General features: G+C 41.1%; 1 protein-coding gene across 1 annotated transcript in view; it reads right to left on the bottom strand.

The window, feature by feature from the left end:
• The window catches only part of ESR1 (estrogen receptor 1), a 284811-nt gene that overhangs the window by 247173 nt on the left and 12410 nt on the right, over nt 1–25228 (bottom strand). The window contains exon 3 of the mRNA XM_080805615.1: nt 1711–1901. Within this exon, the coding sequence (XP_080661741.1) occupies nt 1711–1901 (191 nt within the window). The remainder of the gene's footprint in view (nt 1–1710; nt 1902–25228) is intronic.

Here is a 25228-nt window from a genome sequence, read left to right on the forward strand (position 1 = left end):
TACACAGGTACAGAGTAAGTTTTTAATAAACATGAATTGTCAAAACTTTAGATTTAGAGACAATCTATTCCATTTACATACATTAAATCAAAGGTCAGCAAATTATGGCTTGCAGGCCATTTCTGGTCAGTTCTAGTCTGTTTTGTATATAAAGTTTTACTGGTACACACCCACCTACTTATGTACTGTCTATGGCTCCTTATAGGCCACAATCTCAGGGCCGAGTAGTTGCAACAAAGACTATAAAGCCTAAAACGGTTACTGTCTGGCCTTTTCAAAAAAAAAAAAAAATTGTTGCTGAACACTGCTCTCAATCATTTTTACAGATGAGAGAACTCAATCTCAGATAAGTGACTTGTGAGAGGTTGTAGTTGAAACTGTTCACTAAATCTACCTCTGTAAGATGATTTGTCAATACCAGAGAAAATGGCCCGTGAAAATAATGCTATTTTAGAATATATAAAAGTAAATAAAAGAAATATCACAAGTGAAGACAGCTGTTGAAAGACTTTTCAGGGCTTATGCTAACCAAAACCAAATAGAAATATCATCTTTCTAAATTAAGATAGTATCATCTGGTAAAATCAAATAATCTATGTTGCTTTAACACGCAGATATGTCTATATATACATATCCATATGTATATTTATTTATATTTCTATTTCTTTGTGTGTGTACATATATATGTATAGAAACAAAAATTTACTATCAGAGAATATTATTAATTTTATTTAAAAATCCAACAAAAAAGTGCAAATCTTACAGAAGACTTCTAAAAGATATTGAAAGCAATTACTGTCCAAAAGACTGCTTTTAAAATGGACCAAGATAAATAAATTTAAAAAATGGACCAAGACAAAGTGAATTCACCCAACCTAAACTCCGGTCAGACTGCCACTCCTGTCAGACAAAGGATATTTAGCATAGATGGTTTAGGTAGTAGAAATGATTGATGTTTCCCCAGGGCATCCCCTAAAATGCAACAATATAGACATTCTTGGAGTAGAAATAAATTGTAGCTGGCAGTGGAAGGGAGAAGCTGCACTTGGTAAGCCACACACAAAAGAGGATCAAGGCACACAGGTGAATGAAATGTTACAAGTTGATACTTACTAACTGCTTATACTGATAACGTGTCCCCTCTTACAGGTCACCAGCCATTGAGTCTTTTCATTTTAGCAACAAGTCATATCATCCATGAGACAACAAAGAGAGGGACGAAGAGCAAGAGAAGAACCAGTCAAGTTAGAACTGATGGAAAGAACTGGTGCTCTAGAGCAAAGAGCAGAACAGAATGCATATCTGGAAACAGCCAAGGTGGAGAGGTAATCATGTTTAGCAATTACACTGTATTATGCCATATCATATAAGCCTAGGTGCCTGCAACACATGAATATCCACCTGCCATCCCTGATCAGGGCACAGACCTCTCGAGACTCAGCTGTTGAAGTCCTCTTCCCATAGAGTTGCTCAGGACTGCTTGGATCTTGCCAGTGTAGAAACCATAATTACTCAGCCACAACTGTCCTGGGCTTTGTCAACTCTTTCTCCTGAAAACTTTTTTTTCTCCATGTTTCTACCAAAGATACTAGCGGACCTACCAAGTATCAGTGTTTTCTTTTACAAATGGCTGCTCCTACATGCCTTCCTTCTTCAGTTACTTCCCCTCAGAATTAAAGGTGGAATAAGTTGTTTTTAACACGCTATTACCTTGAATACTTCTCTTGAAGAAGGCCTTACAGCCTTCACAGGACCAGACGCCATAATGGTAGCCCGAGGCATAGTCATTGCACACTGCACAGTAGCGGGTCTCCTTGGCAGACTCCATGGCCATGCTTCCTTTGTCACTGGTGCTGGCCAATCTCTCTCTGCCACCCTGGCGTCGACTGTCTGAATTTGGCCTAGAAAAAAAGAAATAGGAGAAAATAAAAACAGTGAATCTATTAACATTAGAAAAGCAAAACATGTACGCTCTTCTAAAGAATAAGAGGCTTGGGGGATACAGCAGATCCACTTTATTCTGACATTTTGAAATAATGAATCATAATGTAAGCTAATCTTTCATTACCTCTTGCCAGCTGTTACAGCAAAAGGTGTTTGCCTATTGTATTAACCTTGAGGGGAAATTGTTTATTGCAAACTTGCTTAAAAAATGGACTGCCTACACCAGAATGTATTATCTAGAAAATGACAAAATGAAATTAACTGGTTTTTAATAGATTTATTCTTTTTTTTTTCCAGGAATTCACAATTAATGCAGAACGATAAGAGACCAATGCTCATTCTAATTCTAGACACACTAAGGATCTTTAGGAAATAGAGACAAGCATAAAGCAGCTGGGGCATTTGAAACTCAAATGAACTAATGAACAACATGGAACATGTATAGAAATATAACAATTCAGATGTTTATGTCATTGTTACCATGTAACCCTGGAAATCAGTTTTTTATAACTTGACTGTAACTTAAGGGTGCCATCCAATACTCAATACTCCTCTTTAAGTGCATGTAGAGTAAGAGCAAAGAAACACAGACGATTACTTCAACCTTTAAAATGTTCACAGAGGAAGCATATTTCAGAAAAAAAACTAAGAATTAACAGTAAGTTCTGGGAGAACCAAGGAAATGGAGAAGTAAAAAGTTTTAAGGAAGTAGAAAGCTTTCAGAAGGAAGAGTGATCGACAGTGCCAAATGGAGCAGAGAAATCCAATAAAGCAAGGACTGATGAAACGTAGTAGGATTTGACAAAGAGGAACCTTAGCAAGGAGCTTCAGTAGAGGTATCCAAGCACAGGTCGAAAGCCAGCGGGTGGAACAGAGAACGGAGTAGGAGGAAATGAAAATGAGTGACGACCATTCCTTTGAGAACTCGGATGAGAATGGGTAGAGAAGAGACAGGGTGGGATGCTCGCTAAAGAATATAAAGATTAAAAAAAAAAAAAAAAAGATTTTCAGAATGGAAGCAGAAGCCTTTCTAGACCAAAGGGAATGAGCAACAGAGAGGGAAGAATTGGGGGTACAGAGGAGGGCAGAACAGAACAAAGTCAAGGGAAGTATAGCAGTTGGGATTAAGGACACAGGTAGAAGGAACAGCCTCCATAAAGACACCTTGAAGAAGACAGAGAGAAAAGAGCTAAGAAAAGGAGCAGATGAGATGAAGTTTGCATCTCTCATTTAACCAGGTATAAGATCAGAACTTAGATCAATCCAGGATTTACTAGGCATGTGCGACCAAATAAAAGCAATGGAGGAGAATTGAGGGTGTATGGTCAGAGCCCACCACAGTGCCTGGTATATAGCTGGCACTCCATAATGTATTTAAATGAACTCATCGAATGTTTCAGAATGTATAGGAAAAAAAGAAAAGTTGAAAGATATTGGAAGGATAGATGGAGTGAAGGTTTCTATAAGATTACCAAAGGGTGGGGGGAAAAAAAAAGCTGGGACACCTGGGCAGCTCAGCCCCTGATTTTGACTCAGGTCATGATCTCAGGATCCTGGGATCCAGCCCCACTGTCGGGCTCCTCACTCAGCATGGAGTCTGTTTGTCCCATGCCCCTCCCCCTACTCATACTCTCTCTCTTTCTCAAACAAATAAATAAAATCTCAAAAAAATAATAAAAAAAATATATTTTTAAAAAAGCAACCTAAGATGAGATAAAATGAATTGAAGACAGCGCTTCCAGGGCCTCTGATTAAAGAAACTCATGCTCCCGGCCTCTATTCCCCACCCAAATAAGCAGACCACATTGACTTTCTTACTGGCCCTTCCTTTCACAAGCCCTGTCTTTCCTTTTAGCTCAGATTTTATGATCCTTTCCTGCCCTGATCACTCATTGATACTGTCCACAATTTTGTGGCATTGGTTCTCAAACAATACTTGCCATAATACTCACAAAATACTGGCTCCTTGCGTTGAGCGCATCTGACTTGGCCAATTTTTTCCATTCTGAATGACACAGCTCTTAGTCTGGCAGCCTCAAATGCAAGTTCTTAATTTTTTAATATCTTTAGAGAGCACTGGCTTGCCGTTTTCGGTTCCAGTTCATAGTCTTCTGCCTATCCCCTTCCATTTCTTCACAATGCTGTTGAACGCCCCTCTCCCCAATCAACCTGCTCGTTTACTAACATCTTATGCATGATTCAAGTCAGTAGGAAGCAGTTGTGAATATTTAACTACAGAAGCTCAGTGCCTTTCAGGGGTAGTGTGATTAGCAAGCCAGACACAGACAGTTTCGAGGCCTTATAAATCTCAAGTACTGCAGCCTCCACACCCAGCTCAGGGCCCAGCCCACAGCAGACATTCCATACACATTTGCTGAACGAAGGAAGGCAGGAATGAATAATAGATGCATGGACAAAAGTTCCAAAGTATCGGGCAACTTCCATCCATCACTGCATAATAAAGCACTGCAAATCTTTAAACTGTGGTAGGATAAATGTAACATAAAAATTGATCATCTTAGGGCGCCTGGGTGGCTTAGTGGGTTAAGCCTCTGCCTGTGGCTCAGGTCATGGTCCCGGGGCCCTGGGATTGAGCCCCGCATCGGGCTCTTGCTCAGCAGGGAGCCTGCTTCCCCCTCTCTCTCTGCCTGCCTCTCTGCCTACTTGTGATTCCTCCCTCTCTCTGTCAAATATGTAAATAAAAGCTTTAAAAAAAAAACTGATCATCTTAACAATTTTTTAGTGTAGAGTTCAGTCACGTTAGGTTATTCACATCAGTGGTAACCAATCTCCAGAGCTTTTCCATCTCATAAAACTGAAACTTCACACGCATTCAGCAATTCCCCATTTACTGCTCCCCCCAGGCCCTGGCAACCACCATCTACTTTCAATCTCTATGCATTTGACTACTCTAGATAATTCATATATGTGGAATCATATACTAGTTGTCTTTTTGTAAGCGGTTTATTTCACTTAGCATAACGTCCTCAAGGTTCAGCCATGTTGTAGTATGTGTCAGAATTTCCTTTCTTTTTGAGGCTGAACAATATTCCATCATATATTTATACCATATTTTGTTTATCTATTCATCCACCAAAAGACAATGGACATTTGGGCGGCTTCCATATTTTGAATAATGTTGCTATTAACACGGTTGTTCAAATCTCTCTGTGAAAGCCTGATTTCAACTCATCTGGATATATACCCACAAGTGGGACTGTTGGATCATACAGCAGTTCTTTTTTTAATTTTGTGTAGAAACGCCATATTTTTTTTCCCATGTTGACCACACTATTTTGCATTTCTACCAACAATGCACCAGGATTCCAATTTCTCTCTATCCTTCCCAACAGATGTTTTCTTTCTGTTTTGTTTTATTTTGCTTTTTTAATAGCAGCCATCCAAATGTGTTTGAGGTAATCACTGCATCTTTTTTTTAAAGATTTTATTAATTTATTTGACAGACAGAGATCACAAGTAGGCAGAGAGGCAGGCAGAGAGAGATGAGGAAGTAGGCTCCCTGCCGAGCAGAAACCCCAATGTGGGGCCCAATCCCAGGACCCTGGGACCATGACCTGAGCCAAAGGCAGAGGTTTTAACCCACTAAGCCACCCAGGCGCCCCTAATCACTGTATCTTAAGGTCACCTCTCTTACCAACCATTCTTACCCCTTCAGTTGTACATTTGTGTGTCTCCATTGCTGCTAAGTTGTTCATGTCTTATTCATCTTTGGAACCCCAGTTGTTTATAGTATAGTGCCTCATCCAAAATAGAGACTCGATAAATATTGATATTAAATGAATTAACCAATGACTGAATCAATAAAGTGATCATTTTTACAATATAAGTGGAATATGCAAATATTATTTTAAAAAGTACTGGTAAAAGTTTAATTGCAAAAGCTCATTTTCCCCAGATCTAGCAGAGATATAGGCTATCTGCAAAATGTCTTCCATGTACACTTTATTTTTGAGATGTCTCTGAAATATGGAAAATCCACTGCAGACATAGAGCATAAAACCAGAAGCCCTTCAAAAAGAAGAGAGAAAACTACTCAGGCCATATTTCCTCCCCATAAAGGAACTTTTTTATCCAACTTGGAAAATCATATATGTAACATTGTCAGTTATTGTTTTGGCCCAACCCTGCTCTATGAACGCTCCTAAATGGGGATGTCATGAAAAATATAATCCAGATCAACCTAAAAGGCAAGCGAGATCTTCTCGTGGTCTGCAAAGCACTGTGGCGCCTTGGAATAGGTTCAGGTTTTCTGGAATATCCATTAGGCCAAAGTAATTTGGTACAACTGCCTCCAGACAGAGATCTGTGTCCCCAGTATGCAGACTAACTTGGCCTCATCATCTGTAGTGGAAAGGAACAGAGTGGGAGGTGTCTGTGCCTGGACTCAGACCAAGCCGCAAGGGTAGACCAGGCACTAACCTGCGGTTAGCTCAGCCCCCCGGGGAAGAGCCTCATTAGAGGTCTCAGACTGATCTCTTCCCGCCTCCCTCTCCCCGGCCTTGCCCAATCGCATCTGTCAAAGACATGGCACTCTTGGGTTCATGCTTCTTTGGTAGGAAATGCTTTATACCATGTTTAGGGCAATCTTTCTTCTCCTCAGTCAGCCTCAGAGGCCCTTGGGTTTCTCTTTATTTTTATAGAACCAAAATTAATTACTCTTATTTTCATGAGCTAAATGTATTCAAGTTCTGCCTCCCTTATCTCGTTATTACAGCTGAAAAATTTAATTCTTTAGCCAATTTGCTAAAAGATGTCTGTCTTTATAAAATTCTTATCCCTTTCTCACTGAATGGTCACGAAACCTCAATAGTTTCTCATCTTGGGCACATTCTCACAAGACGCAGATAAGAAGTTGATTAGTTTACCAAGTTAAATGTTCTTCACCTTCCAGGTATGTCCAAAGATTCTCTAAAAAGAAGCAAGGCGGAAGCTTAAGGGCAAAAGGGAGGGATGCGTTGTCAGCGACTGAACACATCACAGTTCTGAGGCGCGCAAGTGCTGAGGAACAGAGCGATGATGGCAGAGAAAAGAAGGGCAGAAACGTGAGATCAGAAAATGAGAGACAACACCGCTGCAGCTATGGAAACTGGAAACTCAACTGATTAGATTTAGTTCCCTTTTCATTATACGCATGGACTACTAAATATTTCCCAGTGGGTGCCTACTGATATCATATATTCAATATGATGGAGAGAGAAGTCTGAAGGCATTCATATTGGGTCTAGAGAGTGGACTCTCTTAGACCAAATCACAAGAGAGCATAACAAAGTGAATTTATTAAGAAGATTTTCATGGATCAAAGGAAGAGTTTAAAGCTCAACATAATGAAATACTGTTCGTTTTCCAACCATAAATCATGGTACCAGCCAATCCAAAGGCATTCACCAGATGAGTCAAGAATTTTTTTTAAATTTTTTAAAGCTTTTGGTTTCTAGAAGAAACATTTTTGCAAAGCTAAGTGAAAAGAACCAACAGATGTCCACACCCTAGAGATGGGGGGTATTTAAGTGCCAGTGGGATAATCTCATGAGACTCTAACCCCCAAATCAAATCCCCAAAGTTATATGCACCCAGAGGGCCTTATATTTTTTCTTGATGACGCTTACCACAATTTCCAGTCCTATACTTGAGTGATTATTGACAAATATATGTTCCCCCTAATAAACAGTGAGTTCCAGGAAGGCAGGGATCATGTCTCATTTGCTCCCAGTTTTAACTGACACACGTTTATATCCTTGATGAACACGTGCTAAATGAATCTCTTCCATCTAATCCATCACCAAATTATATCAGTTTTTTCTTCAAAATGCTATGCCTATCTTCCTTTGCATTCCTTGTTTTCATCATTCTTGCCTAAGACATAAATAACCCTACATCTGAATTACTAAAAGTAGTCTCCTACCTCTCAAAAGTCCTCAAACTCAGCCTGCCTGCCACTGTCAAAAGAATGGTCATAAAATACAACTTTCACCTTTCAATAACTTCTCATTACATATATATGAGGGTCATTACCCTTTTGGGGGGCCTCAGGGACCTGTTTGATAATATAGAGAAGACTCTGAAACTGTCTTTTCTAGAAAACACACATAAACGAACTCTCAAACTTGTGCCTGTAGTTCTTTAATTTAATTCTAATAAATTAGGAAAATGAAATTTTAAAATCATCAACATATAGAATTAAGCTCAAATTCTTGAATTCCCTGCTCCAACCAGTATTGTTCTCTCTATAGCTCCCTGAGGAAAACTTTATCAACTCCATCTCTGAGAAATTACTCATACCACCATCTCTGCTGCCTCTGCTTCCCTTCAGCCATCACATCTCACCTATCACAGAAAACTAAGCTGTAGTTCCCCATCTTCCATAAGGCTTCTCCTAAGTGTTCCAACTCACACTGGTTCAACTTTGAATTCCTACAGCACAAGTCTTCACCACTTCTCTTGACACCTAGTTAGATACTGGATTATCATCTGTCTGACACTATGCTACACCTGTTTCCTTTGCAGTATTTTCTTCCTCTACCAGGCTCCTAAATGTCACTGTTCCTCAGAGCTCTGCCATTGGTCTTCTGTCATCCTTAGTGGACAATCTTTTTTGTGGGAATCTTGGCCCCGCGTGGGACCACACTCAACTGCCAACCTACACCCCTCTCCTGGACTTCAGATGTGGGTTCAAATTACCCACTTTGCAGCTCCTCTTGAACGACCCAAAGAAACCTGAAACTTAATGTGCACAAAACTAAACTCAGTATCTTTCCCAAAAAACCTGCTTCTATTCCTGCATTCCCATTTTGGCCCTATGGCCCTAAGGATCCAACCAAGGCATTCAAGCAGGCTCTTCCCTCTGCCTGGCCCCAGAGTAACTCCTATTTACCCTATAGTCACAGCCTGAGCTTAATTTTCTCCAGAGAGCTTTGCTTAACTCCAAGAGCCAGATTACACATACCCTGGACTCTCCCCAGTGAAGCAGCCATCTTTTCACTCCCTGTGATACTATGACTTCTAATAAGGATATGTATTTGGTCTTTGTCCCATTTCTTGCACAGAGCTTCTGAAACCCTTGGAATTTCCCAACTGATAGGAGAGCAACAAAGGTGTATCTTATACATTAATGAGATGACTTTTGGATCCCACCTAAGAATGAAGGCCGGTTGCCAGGGAAACCATCCAAAATGGAGAGTTAGAACTTTCAGTCTCCTGCCACCCCACCTCCCACCTCCAGGGGAGAGGGGCTGGAGGCTGAATCAGTCACCACTGGCGAGCAATTTAATCAATCCCACTTACATAATGAAGCCTCCATAAAAACCCAAAAGGACAGGGTTTAGAGAGCTTCCGGGTTGGTGAATATGGGGAGTTGCTGGAGAAATGGCGTACCTGGAGAGGACATGGAACCTTCAGACCCCTTCCCCATGCCTCCCCCTAAGCACCTCTTCCACCTGGCTATTCCTGATTCCTAGCGCTTTATTAGAAACAAAACAAAACAAAAAACCTGGTGATCTAGTAAATAAAATATTTCTCTGAGTTCTGTGAACAACTCTCAATTGAACCCAACAAGGGGTTCATGGGAACCTCTGATTTATGGCTAGTTTTATAGTTAGAAGCACAAGTGAAAACCCGGTCTTGTGATTGGTATCTGAAGTAGGGGCAATCTTGTAAGACTGAGCCCTTAACCTACAGGGTCTAATGCAATCCAGGTAGATGGTGTTGGAATTGCATTAATTGCTTGGTGGTATATTAAACACACACACAGAGTCAGAGTCACACTCCCCTATATAAAACCCTTGGCAGCTTCCTACCACATCAAGAATAAAATTCAAGAAAACCCAGCATGATCCATGTCCTGCCCGTCACTCCAACAGGGACTGACTCCTCACACTCCCTCCCTGATCACTGAGTTGCAAACGCTGACTCCCAGCTGCCCCACAAACATCAAGCCCATCCATGTCTCCAAGCCTTTCTCCCTCACTTGCTCCCAACTCCATGCAGTTCCCTACCTTCTCAAGTATCATTTCTGACCTTGCTAAAGTAGTCTTTCTAGGATTTCCACCCTCTTACACCAGTTTATTCCCTCGTAACACATCACTACCTGACATCAAACCAAATTTTAATTTATTTTATTATATAACTTCCCAACTAAAATGTAAGTTTCATTCCCTAGCACCTTGAAGAGAGCCTACTCTAGAAACAACGGCTGAATAAACCAGTGCTTAAATAAATGTTGGTGCTATGAATCGGCATTTTGTTGTGCTCTGTTTCATTATTATTACCCCATGCACCATAACCCCCACCACGGCAGGAACTGTGGCCCCTTTACTTAGCATGGTCAACCAGCTCATGCTCAGCAGCCAGACACACAGTAAAGTGATTAAAAAGTATTTGCCATCTGAATGAGTTATGGACATGGTGAAAGCTGTCCCAACTCTACACCTGGACACTCTCATATCACAAACCCGTCCTCCACACCACAGCAGGAGTGATAGCTCTCCCCTGCAAAATGGACCCCTATTGGAAATCCTTCATGTCTCCTCAACATCTGTGGTAAGCCTTCTTAATCTTCTTTGGATGGTAGACCACAGGAAAATACCCTTATTTACAGAAATGCAGATTTCGCTTACAATCTTAGGGTATTCATTGGCCTCTGAAGCCCGTGAATGGTCTCCCCAAAAGACTTCAGACTAAGAACTCCCAGCCTACAGCAGAAATGCAGACTTAATTTTATGCATTGCCCTTCCCGGATCAAGGCAGTCCATCTCTGGACCTTTGCCCACACAGCTTCCTATCTTGGCCAAAAGGTAAAATCTCCTGAGGAAAAATGCCCACTCAGATAGCCACCGCTGAATTTCTCGATAGAATCAACATGTGCTCCTAGAATATCACCTATAGAACTGTCTGGAATGGTCATCATCATCATTGGTAGTCACTGTGAATCTCCAGGAAAGAGATCCTATTACAGTCACCTTTGCTTTCCAATTTCCAACAAAGTACAGACAGTCGATTATGGAATGAATAAAATTATATGTCCCATACTGTGTGTCTTGCCTTCTTAGCTAGGCTATAGGTTTTCAAAAGTAGGTAAACTATATTTTAAATATTTTTTTTCACCAAAACCTGGTATGGTATTTTACACAAAGAATGTATCTAAAAAATAGTGAATAAATCCATCAACAAAGAATTAAGAACAGCTTTGCAAGAGGCATCGTTGAATCTGTTGCAGTAACAGAATGATGTATCAAGATAATGAGAAGGCAATTATTGATGCCTATGTATGTAGCAACAAATATATCGATCTGATTGTGGCTTCCTGTGTATTTCTCTCTGCTGTAAATATAAATATGAATGGGCCTAAGTTAGTGGTGATTGGTGTCTAGGACCAGAACTTACCTGTGGGTTTTTCCACTCTCTATAAAGGTTTGTCTTTGACTTTTAATATAATCTCATTTTCCATGGCAGTAAACAGACATTTTAATTTTAATATAATCTCATTTTCCATGGCAGTAAACAGACATTTTAAAAAAAAATGTAAAAGTTGATCCAAAATGGTAGAGTCTAGCAAGGATAAATCCTGAATCTCATTTTGAGAAAAGCCCAAGTTAACTGAGTCCTGGGCCAGGTTTGAGTAACCCATTAAGCCATGTCACATGTATTTTGTGGGCAAGATCTTTAAGCAATTTTAAGTATTTTAAGCAAGCTAAAAACTATTTTCTGGATGAGAAAAGTCACTCCAAAGACTCCAGCTCCTTTACAATGCTCATCTGAAAACTTCATCTATCTCTTGCCTCATATTAACCATTTAATGAGTGTAGTTCTTGTTTGTATTGATTGTGTGTCTTCTGGTTAATAAAAAGAGGCAGAGAATATTCTTCCCTAAGAGATGGAAAAGGGAACTCCTTCCAAAAAATGACTGGTGGTACATACCATTGAAAGTCAGCTCCACCAAATGACCTAGGGAGAGAGCTTCAGCTGCTAGTTCAAAGTTCTGCCCAAAGTTCAAACCACACCCTGAATTTCTGAAAGACCAGCCTGACCCCTGACCTAACAAGATAAGGGGATCTGGGAGAATAGGCAAGTAAGGTGTCACAGAACATGAAAGGATGGTCGTGGGGGCCCTATTGTTGAGTGCCTTACAATAGGCACTGAACCCTCGAACTACACCAAGCACTACTATTATAACTGCACTTGTTTTAGAAATGAGGTAACTGAGGTACGGAGAGATAAGGAGTTCACAAAAGTCATACAATCAAGCAACAGTGGGGTCAAGGAATCAGGCAGTCTGACCCCAGAGCCCCTACTCCCAACAGAGAATGGAATCCTCGGGAACTCCACCCAAAGGCATCAAGAGCCAAAGAGGAGTATTTTGCATGCTCTGGGAACAAAAATCCTTACTTCAGATATCATCCCTAATCTCATAAATAATAATCCCAGCTGAGATTGCCCACGGCTATTTATTACCCAGCCAATACTAGTTTTTTAAGGGAAAATGCTAATCCAATGTCTAGTGCAAAGGTTGAGAACTCTGTTGAGTTCCTTGGAAACAGAATTTAATGGAGCTGACAACAATACAGGAGAAGAACTAGATGAAAGTTTGAATATTTCCTTAAGATATGATTACATAAAATATCTATTTTAACTCATAAACAAACGGAAAGTGATGTGTTGTTAATGTCCATACATCAGAGTTCTGAAACTCTGCACAAAGAACATTAGCATTCACCATTCAAAATGTAAGGCTCTCTATAAAATGTCAAGAGGTTTTCCCACTCACTTAAGAAAAATATCTTCACCCCAAAATACAAGCGAGTGTTGATTTTCCACACTAATGGGAAACAAGGATAGCCTGTCAGAAAGCTCCCTAAAAACCCCATTTAGTCAATATCTTTTTATCTGTTCTCAGTTCCTAATGTGTAACCAAATGACCTGATTTGAGTTTCGTCACCTCTCCTTTCCCTAGTCACACCAACCTGTTGCAAGTGCTAATGAACCGTGAGGGCAAGAAGCCCAAAGTGGGATGCAAGAAACAAGGCATAGGGATGACATAAAAGAGATAAGTCAAGAGAGGCGCTGCGGTGTGACACCACACCTTCTTAAAACAAGTCTGATTTCCAGCCTAATTTCCACACAAAGTATGGCATAGATCAGGAGGATAAAACCTACCCACATGCAGAAATACTAAGAAATTCATTCATTCATTGAACAGCATCGCATAAGCATCTACCTACTGCCCCCACCCCAGAGAGTACAGGAGGGCAGGGGACAGCTGCAAAAGGAGGAGAGGAGAGGGGAGGAGCCGTAAGAGAGGGGGACAGAAGAAACAGAAGGATCACCTCTGCCCTCGGAAAGTGGACAGTTCAAGGAGGAAGACAGATGTGAGCCTCTGGGAAATACAGTCGTGCTCTAACACTGGCCTCTGGTAGGCTTTTCAATGTGATTCATAAACCATTCATTTTATGACCCTCCAAAAAATAGGAACAACATGTCACCACATAAAAAGTCCACACAAACACGTCTAAAACGGCAAATGGAAATTTTTACTTACAAAGATTATTTGGGAACCTGTATGCCATTAAAGATCATACTGCGACAAACACAATAAACTTCAGGACTTCTTTTAAACAAGGGACTGTTTAAAAGAAAACCAGAGGCCCAAAATGGCATCACTTGGGTTAAAGCCTCAGGTCAGTAAACCTGGGCTGGATCCCTAACGGAACTGCAGTTTCAACCTTAAGTCTTAAACTATCAATCTGAGACGGATCAGTTAGACAATCTGTCACCTGTGCCTACACCATCCCCCAAAGGAAGATGAGGTCATTGGCATAATAAGACCCCTGCCATTCCCCCTAAGAGAAGATCTTGCCTGGAATAACCCTTTCTTTTCTTTTGTGTCTAACTCTCTTGCCCCACCCTCCTTCCTGTAAAAACCTTCCATTCTGTACAACTCCTCAGAGTGGCCCTGTCCTTGCTTGAAGAGATATTCACTGATTCATGAATCGTTTCATAAAGCCAACTAAATCTTCAAATTGACTCGGTTGAATTTTGTTTTTTTAACAAGAGGCAGAGTACTGAGGTCAGAAAGTTCTAGACTGTTCTAGAAAGTTCTAGAAAGTTCTGGGTTAGAACCCCTGGGTTCTAGACAAAAGGCTGCCGGTAACAGCTACATGTGCTGAATCAAGTCATCAAATCTCTCTGGTCTCAGCTGCTTCTCTGTGAGAGAAGAAACCCCAACCGTTCTCTAAATTCCTTTCCAACTCCATGATTGTAGGATCATGATTCTATCCCATGCCTCTGACCAATGACACATCTCTGGCCAGCTAGAATTTCTTCAATGGATCTCATGAACGCATAGCCCATTTTCCAAAACTCTTTCCCAAGAGTAATAAAATGTGTACAGATGAGCTGGCGAAAGGCGGCAGTACTGCCTTTCAGTCTGCTCAGCACTCCCTCCCGTGACCATGACCGACTCAAGATGACAAACACCCATTCCATCACAGAGAGCTGTTGGCAAGGGCCATTGTGTTTATAATGGCTAACATGACCTGCCCGCAAAAAAAAAAAAAAAAGTCGCTTCTCTAAAAGAGGCATGAGAAACCGGAGGGAAAAAAACTAGAGGGAAGGAAAACAAGAAATGGAGAGACAAAGGAAAGGGGGAAAGTACCTCTTTGTTTTGGACATTTTCTTAGTTCACTGAACTCTACCGGCAATAATTGAAGCAGGAACCTGAACAGAAGAAAATACAGCTGAGATATCAAAGACAAAGTAAGCAGAATTCATCTACTGTGTCCCTCTGCCCAGGCTAGTGCACATGGCCGGAAAGAGCTCCAAAGCAAACGAATGATTCTGGAATAAGAGACAACTAGGATATGGTTTAAAAGGAACAGAGGTTCTTTTGCACAGAATGACTTCATCAAATCCTTAAATATAATCAGTGACCAGAATTGTAACTCTTCTGAGTAGGGACCAATAGCTCTCTTAGGTGTGGAGGCTCAAACTGAATCTTCAGGGTTACTCTTCGCTGACTTTCCAATCCACCCAACAGGAAGCAAGCTCAAGGAATAGTCCATTTTTGTGTGTGGATTTCTAAGAAGACACAGTAGATCTCTCTGTGATATAGCCATGACCATAGCTGCAGATGGTGTCATTCAGAGACACAAGGAACACATGGGACATGTATCGAGCCACACGCCATATGGATCTCATGGCCAAAGATGATTGGGTTGCTGTGTGTGATATGCCTTTTGGGGGCCAGGGATTTCAAAAGTTTCAGGAAGTTTTGGAGTTCTGATGTGCTACTATTTTCTCTTTGACTAAGGTTAACATATGCAAAGTGCTTTCTAGAACCCTCCTGTGTCTCAATCCCCCCCACGCATCTTTGTTACTAGTATTTTCACCGCGTAACTAATCACCCATGAGGTGATTTTGTTGTAAAACATAAAATCACAAAAGTCAGAAGAGTGACATTCATTAAAAAGGACATAATGAAACATGAAAAACAAGTAACAAAATTAAAAAGACTTTATTGCAAATTCAAAATATTTGATTGCCCTTGAAATGTAGAGTGGAGATTTATGTCAAACCTGTGCAAATAACGGATTTTATTTTGTGGATCGCACCTAGGCACTTGTCTTCAAAGTTGTTTAAAAAGGTTTTCTTTTTCTCTTTTTTGCTTGTTGATTTGTCTCCTCACTGCACTTTTTCTTTTTCTTTTTTTTTTGCTAAAATTTCCCCCTTCCTTAAAAGAGGCATCAGTTTCCCCATACAAGGATGCGTATTTGTAAAGGAGCTCTGTTATTGCATTGTAAAAGCCTACACTGCTCTTTATTCTTTTTTTCTTTAAGTTTTTTTTAATTTTTTAATTTTTTTATAAGCATATAATGTATTTTTATCCCCAGGGGTACAGGTCTGTGAATCACCAGGTTTACACATTTCACAGCACTCTGCTCTTTATTCTTGACATATGTCACATGTTCGTTGATAAGATATTCCAAAATTCTATGGGAAACGTGTGTTCAAAACTCTGTGCCACTATATAGATTATTATGAGGGTTAAGATTCACATAATTAAAAGAAAATGGGAGCACTGGGGCACCTGGGTGGCTCAGTCGGTTAAGCGTCTGCCTTGGGCTCAAGTCATGATCCTGGAGTCCTGGGATTGAAACCCACGTTGGACTCCCTGCTCAGCAGGGAGTCTGCTTCTCCCTCCCTTCTGACTGTCCACCCCGCTCCTCTCTCTCTCTCTCTCAGATAAATAAATAAAATCTTTAAACAAAATGGGAGCACTGTGTCAACAGAGAAAGGAAACCAAGCTGTCAACCCGTTTGATAAAACCAAACCGTCAAACAAACAAACCACTGTCGATCCATTTTCTTTCCTCTTTTATGGCAAAACTGCTTTACAACCAATTGCACTAAAAATGTTTGCAGCAAAAATGCTGGCAGCAAAGATGCTTACAGTCGATGTACCTAGAACCCTCTGGAACACCCCAACCTCTTTCTCCTGACTCATCTCCTGGTGCTCCTTTGCCCACCTTCAAGCAGCCCATTATGTGCCAATTACTTCTCAACCGGCCATACCTTTGCTCATATTGTTTCCCGCCAAGAACACCCTTGTCCAGCCCTGTCAGCCCAGAGAAATCCTAACAGCATTCAGACTCAGCTTCTCCACTCTGCTACCTCCATACAGTGTGCTCACATCTTCTCAACCCTCTGCACACTGCATTGCAATAAATGGGTACATAGGTTGTCCACCTGTTAGAGTGTGGAATCCCTGAGAGCAACACCTAACATATAGGAGGCAGCCAAAAGCTCTTTTGATTGTATTTAAATCAAATTCAGGGGCACCAGGGTGGCTCAGTCGGTTAAACGGTTAAGCATCTGCCCTTGGTTTGGGTCATAATCCTGGATTCCCGGGATCAAGACCCAAGTGGGGCTCCCTGCTCAGTGGGCATCTTGCTTCTCCCTCTCCCTCTGCCGCTCCTCCTGCTTATGCATGTGCTGTCTCTCTCTTTTTCTCTCTCAAATAAATAAATCTTTTAAAAATAAGATAAGTAAATAAACTGAATTTAATTAAGTGAATTATATGGAACTAGTTTCATGATATCCTTAAAATAATTAGAAATAGCTTAAGAGGTTAGTAAATCAGCCCTGATATGTGTTCAATTTTCTGCTCAAACTTCTCACAGACAAGAAGAGATTATAAAGCAGAAGAAATTTCAAGTTTGGATAAGTCACTTCCAATTCACCAGAATTTTCTAAACTGCTCTCTAAGGGCCTTTAGAGTAAGTTACTCAACATGTAAGTCACTCTGTGCCACTTTTCCCCCTCTGAAAATAGGAATAACAACATTTTCTGTAGCTGAAAAATTGATGTCACTAAATAATGTTTATGAAAAAAATAAATATGTAAAAATCCTGAGTAGAGATGCTGATGTGAATCTTTAAAACCTATTTTGAAATAAATATACAGCAGTCCTCCAATAAATGTAGGACAGTGAAGAGGATTTTAATAACTATGCAATCCTTTTTTTTTTTTTAACTATGCAATCCTTGACCTCCTCGTTCACATGCTACATGAAAACTATAGAAAATCCCATCTGTTCCACCTTCAAAGTACCTAACAATACAAATTCTTGACATTTCAGGAAATAATGTTTATTTTAAACAAGTAATTAGTGTGGCTGTGATTAAAAAAAAATCATCCTTTAGAAATGCATACAGAAATATTTACAAGTGAAATGCAATTGAGAAATCTGCATATTAGAACACATGAAGTCATTTTATTATTCCATTTCTGTAAAAGGTTTGCAAACTTTCACAATAAAAATTCGGAAGGTATTTTCAAATCCTCTACTAGATCTCCAGTTCATTCAGAGTAAAAGCCAGAATCTTCACAATGGCCTACAGAGAGGCCTTACATACTCCAACCCCCAGCCTCCTCTCCTATTCACCTCCAGCCTCTCAATTCCAGTCATCCTGGCCCCTCTGTTTAATACACACCAGGTATGCCCCTGCCTCAGGGCCTTTTCACTGCTGTGACCTCAGGCTAAAATGCTTTTCACTGGGATATCCTCATGGTAACATTCTCTTCCCTATTTCAAATCATTGCGGAAAGTCACCTTCCCAACAGAACCTTTGCTGATTTGTCTGATTTGTTCACTGGTCTGCTCACTGTGTCTAAAACAGTGCCTGACATACTACTGTATGACAGTAGTATGAATATTTGTTGAATGAACCAATGAACCAATGAACCAATGAACCAATGAATGAATGAATGAATGAGCAAACTGGGTCAGCCATCCAGTGACGCCGGGTGGAGGTCTCACAATGTCATCACAGTGAGGTCAGAGCATGTCAGCCAACTGCACTGATCAGTTCAAACCAAACGCCGGACAGTGATTTCAGTGGTCCAACATGGTGCCCAGGAAGTCAGCAGAGTACATACGGCAAAGTTTTCTAGAGCCTGAGAGCAAAGCAGCCCGAACCCCCAGCAGATCCCTGAGCTGACCCCCACCTCCACCAAGCAGCTGGCCACCACCATCGGCTACCTGAGCAATGTGATGTACCAGGCCTGCAGCCATCCTGCGCTCTCCGGAATGTCAGGACGTTCTTGAAGACCAAACCCAGGGATTACAGACCGGTCAGCAAAGGCCTACCGGGCCGCCTCACCCCCATGGTGGCCCACATGCGACGTTGGAAGTGCTGACCTCCCGCACACGCAGCTGAGAAAAGCAGGCCAGGGGTTCTGGGGTCGCAGACTCTCTAGAATGAACATGCTCGCCAACTCTGACCGGGATGGAGCAGAATCTGTTTTTGCAAGGCTTGGCTCATTTGTAGAATCAAAACGTGCTGCATTAGAGGTCTATCATTTGAGAGACATTTTCAGGTGATTTTTTTTTAATGATCTGAGCTTGGACACCGAATGAATAAAAGCTGTGAAGTGGGGAGGGTAGGGGGAACAGCTACGCACTGTTCCTCCTTGGAAACGTCAAGGTCTCGGGCTCCCTAGCACAGGCTGGTAGGACGTCGCTCGCATCTGTAGTTTCCTCTCGCTTCCGGACAGCAGCTGCCAGCGCGTCCTCTGGTTTCTAGACAGTATCCTCTGGTGGTTTTGTCTAGACAGCAGAGGCAGAAGGAACCTGAAATCTCTGGGAATAAGGACTCAGATTTCCAGTGTCTACCCCCCTTATTTCATCCTCATGTAAGACTCAGCCTTGGTCAGAGGAGAATCAACATCATGTATCTCTATTACCTTTATAAGTGATATTTATACATTTTACTTTTTACATTTAGCTCTGAAATACTTTTCTTGATTCTTTGGCTATAGTTCTGCTAGGTATAAGCATGCTACGAAGCCAAAAGCAAAAAAAGCGAACAAACCAATGTTTGATTCGCTGACTTTCCATTCCCAGTTCTCTGCTCAAGCCTGGCTCCCATCCAGCAGGGACAAAATCACTCAGCCGTTAGTCAGTGGCCTCGGCTGCCACCAGCTAAAGCAACACGTTTCTCAAGCAGCTGAGAACCCTGGAGAAAACCTGTCCAGCCCCTGCTCCAACCCTTCCCTCCTAGCTGCATCTTGGAGTATGACTCTGGGAGTTCTTCAAAGTCCCTGGGTTGGGAGAGAGTAAAAGGAAATATTTCCAAGGCCTTGGAAATTCTCACTCACACTCCGTTCCCTGTGGTCTCACTCATAAGCCTTCGGAGACTTTCCCCCCAGAAAATTACACACATACGGTTATCTGACCTATACTCAGAAGATTATTGGAGCATTTCCTTATCCCACTGACTCCAGCGTATCTCCTTTTCACCCCGTAGCCTAGATTTTTTTTTTTTTTTTTTTTTTTGCAATCCCCCTTGAATCCATGCACTGGAGATTCCCCCATGCCACATATCATTCCCACAAGCCCCCACGTGGAACGCTGGTCTTCCAAGCCACCATGGCCAAGCTCAAGTTCTCTGCTATCAACTCGGGCACTCCCAATGTGCTGCAAACCAGAGGTGGAGAAGGGGAAATGCAGATCTGTTTACTATGTTATCTAGATAGAAGTCCTGCTTTTTCTTCTAAATCTTTCACACTCTAGAAAGCATTTCAGGGAATTCTTTTTCCAAACAACTATTTTCTCAAATCTAATAATGCTAAAAAAAAGTACAAGAGAATTTCCCCCCAAGACAACCAAGTGTTGTTTCTATAGCACTCACTATACTACTCCCTCAACGAAAGTTGCCTAACTAGTAGCTCTTTTAACCACATCCTATTCCTCTTGTAATTTTGTAATATTACATTGTAATATCTGCCCTTGTCTTTTGTCTATCTTTCCAGGTAACAGAATGAACAGATATGTCCTTCTTTGCTTACTCTAAACCTACATCCTTCATTAAAATTAATGACAAGGACAAAAATAAGTGTGCAAGTTCTATACTGGCCTGCCTCCTTTCCTGATAGGAAAAGACAGGCAGGCATCTGTGTGCTTGCTAGAAGGGGGAGCCATAAAAAAATAACCTTCAGGCTTCAAAAATGAAACACAGTAAAGAGTGAGGCAACATGGCTAGTCCTGCCAGATTTAACCAATAAAAATGCAAGACGCCCAGTTAAATTGAATTTCAGATAAACAACAAAGAATTTTTTAGTGCAGTATTACCCAGGACACAGTAATGCTCAAAATTTTTTGCTATTTATCTGAAAGTGAAAGTTACCTGGGCATCCTATAATTCATTTGGCATTCCCAAACATGATGGGTTTTAAGATTTTATTTATTTCTTTGACAGAGAGAAAGAAATCACAAGTAGAGAGGCAGGTGGCAGGGGGTCGGGGAGAAATTACAGAGTTGAGTTCTGGACTGTGGGAGAGTTCATCGTAACAGGCTTCACCGTGCTTTTCTTGTCAAGAGACAAAAGTCTGTTTTGGACAAAATTAGGCCATTTGTAGGTGCATCATGTCTTAGGCCAATAGGATATCCCATTAAATTAATGTTCACCTATTTACTAAAATTACCTAGGAGGTTAAAAGACTAATGTACCTTCTGACTCACACAGCTTAGGTCATTCACAGTGAAGTACTATCTAGCAAAACACAGGCAGACATGTGGCTTTAATTGATCTTTCCAACTCCCCCCCCACCAACCCCTGTCACTCTCCTTCCTATAGATCCAGTTAGAAAGTTGGGGCAAGCACTGACTTAGAGAAAGTCGCACCGACCTACTCATCGTCTCTGTGTACAGCACCGCTTGTCCACAAAGCCAACAAGGCACAGGACACAGGGCAAACGCCTCTCAAAATATCACTGCAGTCGTTTTGTTTTGAGCTTCTCAGTGGAAATCATTTTGCTGAGAGCATACTGATAGCCCTCTCACAACCGGCCGTAAATACATGTTTTGCTCTACGATTCCTCACCAAACAGGAAAGAAGGAAGAAGAGCCGCCTCGGGAAGTCTGCAGTAGCTTCCACCACTCCGAATTATTTTCCCTGCATACATATAAATGCCCTAAGATGTTAATAAAAGCAGATTTAACTTCTACCCGGTTCTCTTTACAGTGAGGCGAATTACAAGATTCATACCTCCTTTTTATATATTTTCACTGGCAACGGGCACAGCTAAAGAGCTGCTAAAATTCATTAATAGCTCCAGAACATTAAGGAATTAAAAGTGGAAAAAAATTATAGGTCGGTGTAATTATAAATCCTATCCTGATCGACATAAATTTCTACAGAATAAACGGTGTTAAGTGATCTCGGGTTAGTACGGTTGTAACCCATCAGCCAGGCATGTCCTTCTGTAACGTGTTTATCAGGAACATGAATTATACTTAGGACATAACGGTTGCACCAATTGCCATTCTTATTAAACTTACATTTCATTTCCTGGAACGATATTAAACTACAAATTTAATAGTAAATAGTATATAACCGACATTGGGTTTACTAATTAGCTTCAAAGAAGATGAATGTTTTTCACCACTGGGACCATGTTACCAAAAAAAATAAAAATAAAAAAATCCCATTGTAACCTGACTGCTGGGTCAAGCACAGATTGAATTATTATTTTTTTAATTTTGCCAATACTAAGGTGAAACATCTATTATGAAATAAATCAAGTTCCATTTTCACATTGGTAATTGAGACACAAAAATAGCACCCAACCGACTTAGAAATCTGAAAGGAGTCAGTGTAAGTTCCCAGAGAAATCTAGTAATTCCTAACCTTAAAGCCCTGGACACAGAAGAAAGGAAAACAAGAGAAGAAATCTTCAATCACAAAGTAAATAAGATATAGTTATCAGAACTGAAGGGGAATAATCAAAATGTAAGTACAGGAAGTAAGTTTCCACTAGAGCCTTAAAACTGAAGTGGCAAACCAGGGTTACAAATTCTCACTCGGACCATATACCAGTTAGACAGACAGCCCGTCCAGACAGGCGGGGCCTGGCACCCTCACTTCCCCCATCGTTATTGTTCGGCACTGTCAGCAGCAGACATTCCTTCGTTCCACTCGCCCTGGCTTCCACTCTCCACGCTAGCACCATGACAATGAGGACAGCATGGCCTCTGTGTCCTCCGTGAACATGGGCTGGTCATACCTCCACATGTGAAGGATGAAGTCATGGGCTGGAGACGACTGGGTTCTTATCCCGCTCAACCTGCACTCGCTGACATATTTTGAAGAAACACTTCCCCTCCCTAGATTTTAATCACCTGGCTTGGGAAATATAGAGGTAGGAATACATCGTGCTTATGGCCCTGCCTAGGTTTAAAATACTGATTTCGTGATTTTTTTTTTCTGCATAAAGAGAAGGTTGGGCCAAATGAGCACAGTAATTCTGCCCAGATTTAAAACCACTGGGTAGGTTTCACATACAGAGAAAAGCATTCGGCTGCTATCAGGAATTCTTTGTAGGACGTTGTTCAATGGACCCTTCTGATATTAGAAGAAAAAACCATCCTCCTACTTAATGGAAAAAAAGAATGTTAAAAGATGCTTTTAGCAAGCATCACAAAAATAGCCGCTTTCCATAAAACTAAAAGAAGCAGCCCAGAGACATAATCTAGGATTAAAGCATTGTCACAACTAACTATAAAAATATTACAAGGAATTAGCAAACCAACTGCCAAGTAAATCAAGCTCCAGTCAATTTTTCTGCACACTATAGTGGGTAAAACTTGAGCTCCAAAGTCCAACCTGTAGACTTAGGATCCCGAATGCTCCATTACTGAATTATTACCAGCTATGTGATCATGGGCAAGTCACCGGCCCTCTCTCACTCTTAGTTTCTTTATCCAGAAGATTAGAGTAATATCAGTACCAACCTCTAATGGTTGGGATAAGGCTGATAAGACTTTCCACTTCAGTCTTTCAGCAAGGTCTCTGGCGCACTATGCTCAAAAAATATTCGCAAATGGTATTATTAACGTTATTTCACAGATTCTTAGCAACTTACTCTCATTTGGTTCATTTAATAGTTTGGCTCTATAAATCATCGAGCAGTTATTCTGCGGAAGGAACTGGTATGGAGATGCAGGGAGTATCAGGGAACGAGACGTGGTTTCACTTCACGTCCTGCCCTGCCTTTCTTTGCCTGGTTAAATCCTCCTCCCATCAAAGCATTTGGACCTCTGCATTCATAGTTGGGGCCCTCCATCAAGTTAAGTGGCCTCCACAGTTTTCCTAGTAGTCTCTTCTTTGTGACAATTCTTATTCCACTGTTTTTTAATTGTCTCTACATTTTACCATCTTCCTTGTTCGTCTATCGCAGCTAAGGTGTCCAATCTTTACAGCTACCATGGAAGTCAGTACACGATCAACATTTAATAAAACTTGCTGAGTAAGTGAATAGATCCACTAATAAATAATTTCATTAAATTACTCTAACCTGTAAAATTAATAAAATTCATAGTGAAATTTATCTGCAACCATCCTATGGTGATTTCCACATTGGAAACACCCAGAAAATGTGCAACGTGTGCACCATGACCATTTGAGAGAACGCCAGGTGAAAAATCTAGCGGGTAGAGGTTGACATTTGAGCTGAACACCTTGACTTCTGGTCTAACAGAGATGGGACAAGAAGAAAGGTTCCCATTAGAGATGGAAATGAGCATGAAGAAGTGGGAAGCACCATTTAACTATGAGTTTGAACAGGACCTTCACGGATGAGAGGAGGAAATTAGTCTGAATCAAATTACAAGGGCTTTGAATGCTACACTCTGGACTATGCATGTGTTCTGTGACTAGTGAGAAACTTCTGAAAGGTCTTAAGGAGAGGAAAGATCAGATCAAGTACATACTTTGGGTAGCAAATTGAAAAATCAGACTTTGCAAGCTTGAAGGCTGAGAAGCCAGTCGGGAACTTACTGCACCAGTAACAGAGAGCTGGCCGTGTGCGGAGAACAGAGAGAATGATGTGAGAGACATCTGAGAAGAAAATTCTTGTCTGTGTCTTTTAAGGTGTTATAAATGACTGATTATGCGTTTCCGGGAACTATAGCTGTTCAGTATTAAAACACTAGAACCTGTGAACACTTCTCCAAGTTACCTGATAACTTTGCTAGCCATCTCTCAATGTCAAACATAGACTTCTCAGAATAGGGCTAGCCCGGTGATGAGTATGAAGGAGGGCACGGATTGCATGGAGCACTGGTGTTTCACACAAACAATGAATCATGGAACACTACATCAAAAACTAGTGATATATTGTATGGTGACTAACATAACGCTAAGAAGAAAAAAAAAGAACAGGGTTGGACTCGTTATAGAAAAGCAACTTGTTGGGGTGGGGGGCGGGAGGTGCACCTGGCTGGCCCAGTGGGTACAGCATGTGACTCTTAATCTGCAGGTTGTGAGTTCTAGCCCCATGTTGGGTGTAGATTATGTAAAATAAAATCTTTTTTTTTTTTTTAAAAAGGAAAGAAAAGAAAAGCAACTTCGGTTTTTCATCAGTCACAACTGCTGAGCACCAGAAACAAAGAACAAAGAACCAAAAAGCCCAGCACCATCACGGTGATAGTCCCTCACCACTGTGTGGGACCTAGAACTTCTACTGCAAGTCGTGTGGGCACTCGAGTGTGCCCATGTTTGCTTCTGAGCCAAGGAGTTGCATTTATATGTGTTCTGAGATTTCAAGGACGTGCTTTGAGCTGGTGACTCTGGGCAGTCCTGTGAGGAAATGAACAGCCATGAGGCTGAACCATGTGGAAAAGCCTCACCAAACTGTACCCTGGGCATTCGTGTCCATTTTCTTTACCAATAAAGGAGTCTTCTAAAATGCAAAATGTGGGGGAGGGGAGGCCT

This window comes from Martes martes (genome assembly GCF_963455335.1).
Source record: "Martes martes genome assembly, chromosome: 6".
In the NCBI taxonomy this organism is placed as follows: domain Eukaryota; kingdom Metazoa; phylum Chordata; class Mammalia; order Carnivora; family Mustelidae; genus Martes; species Martes martes.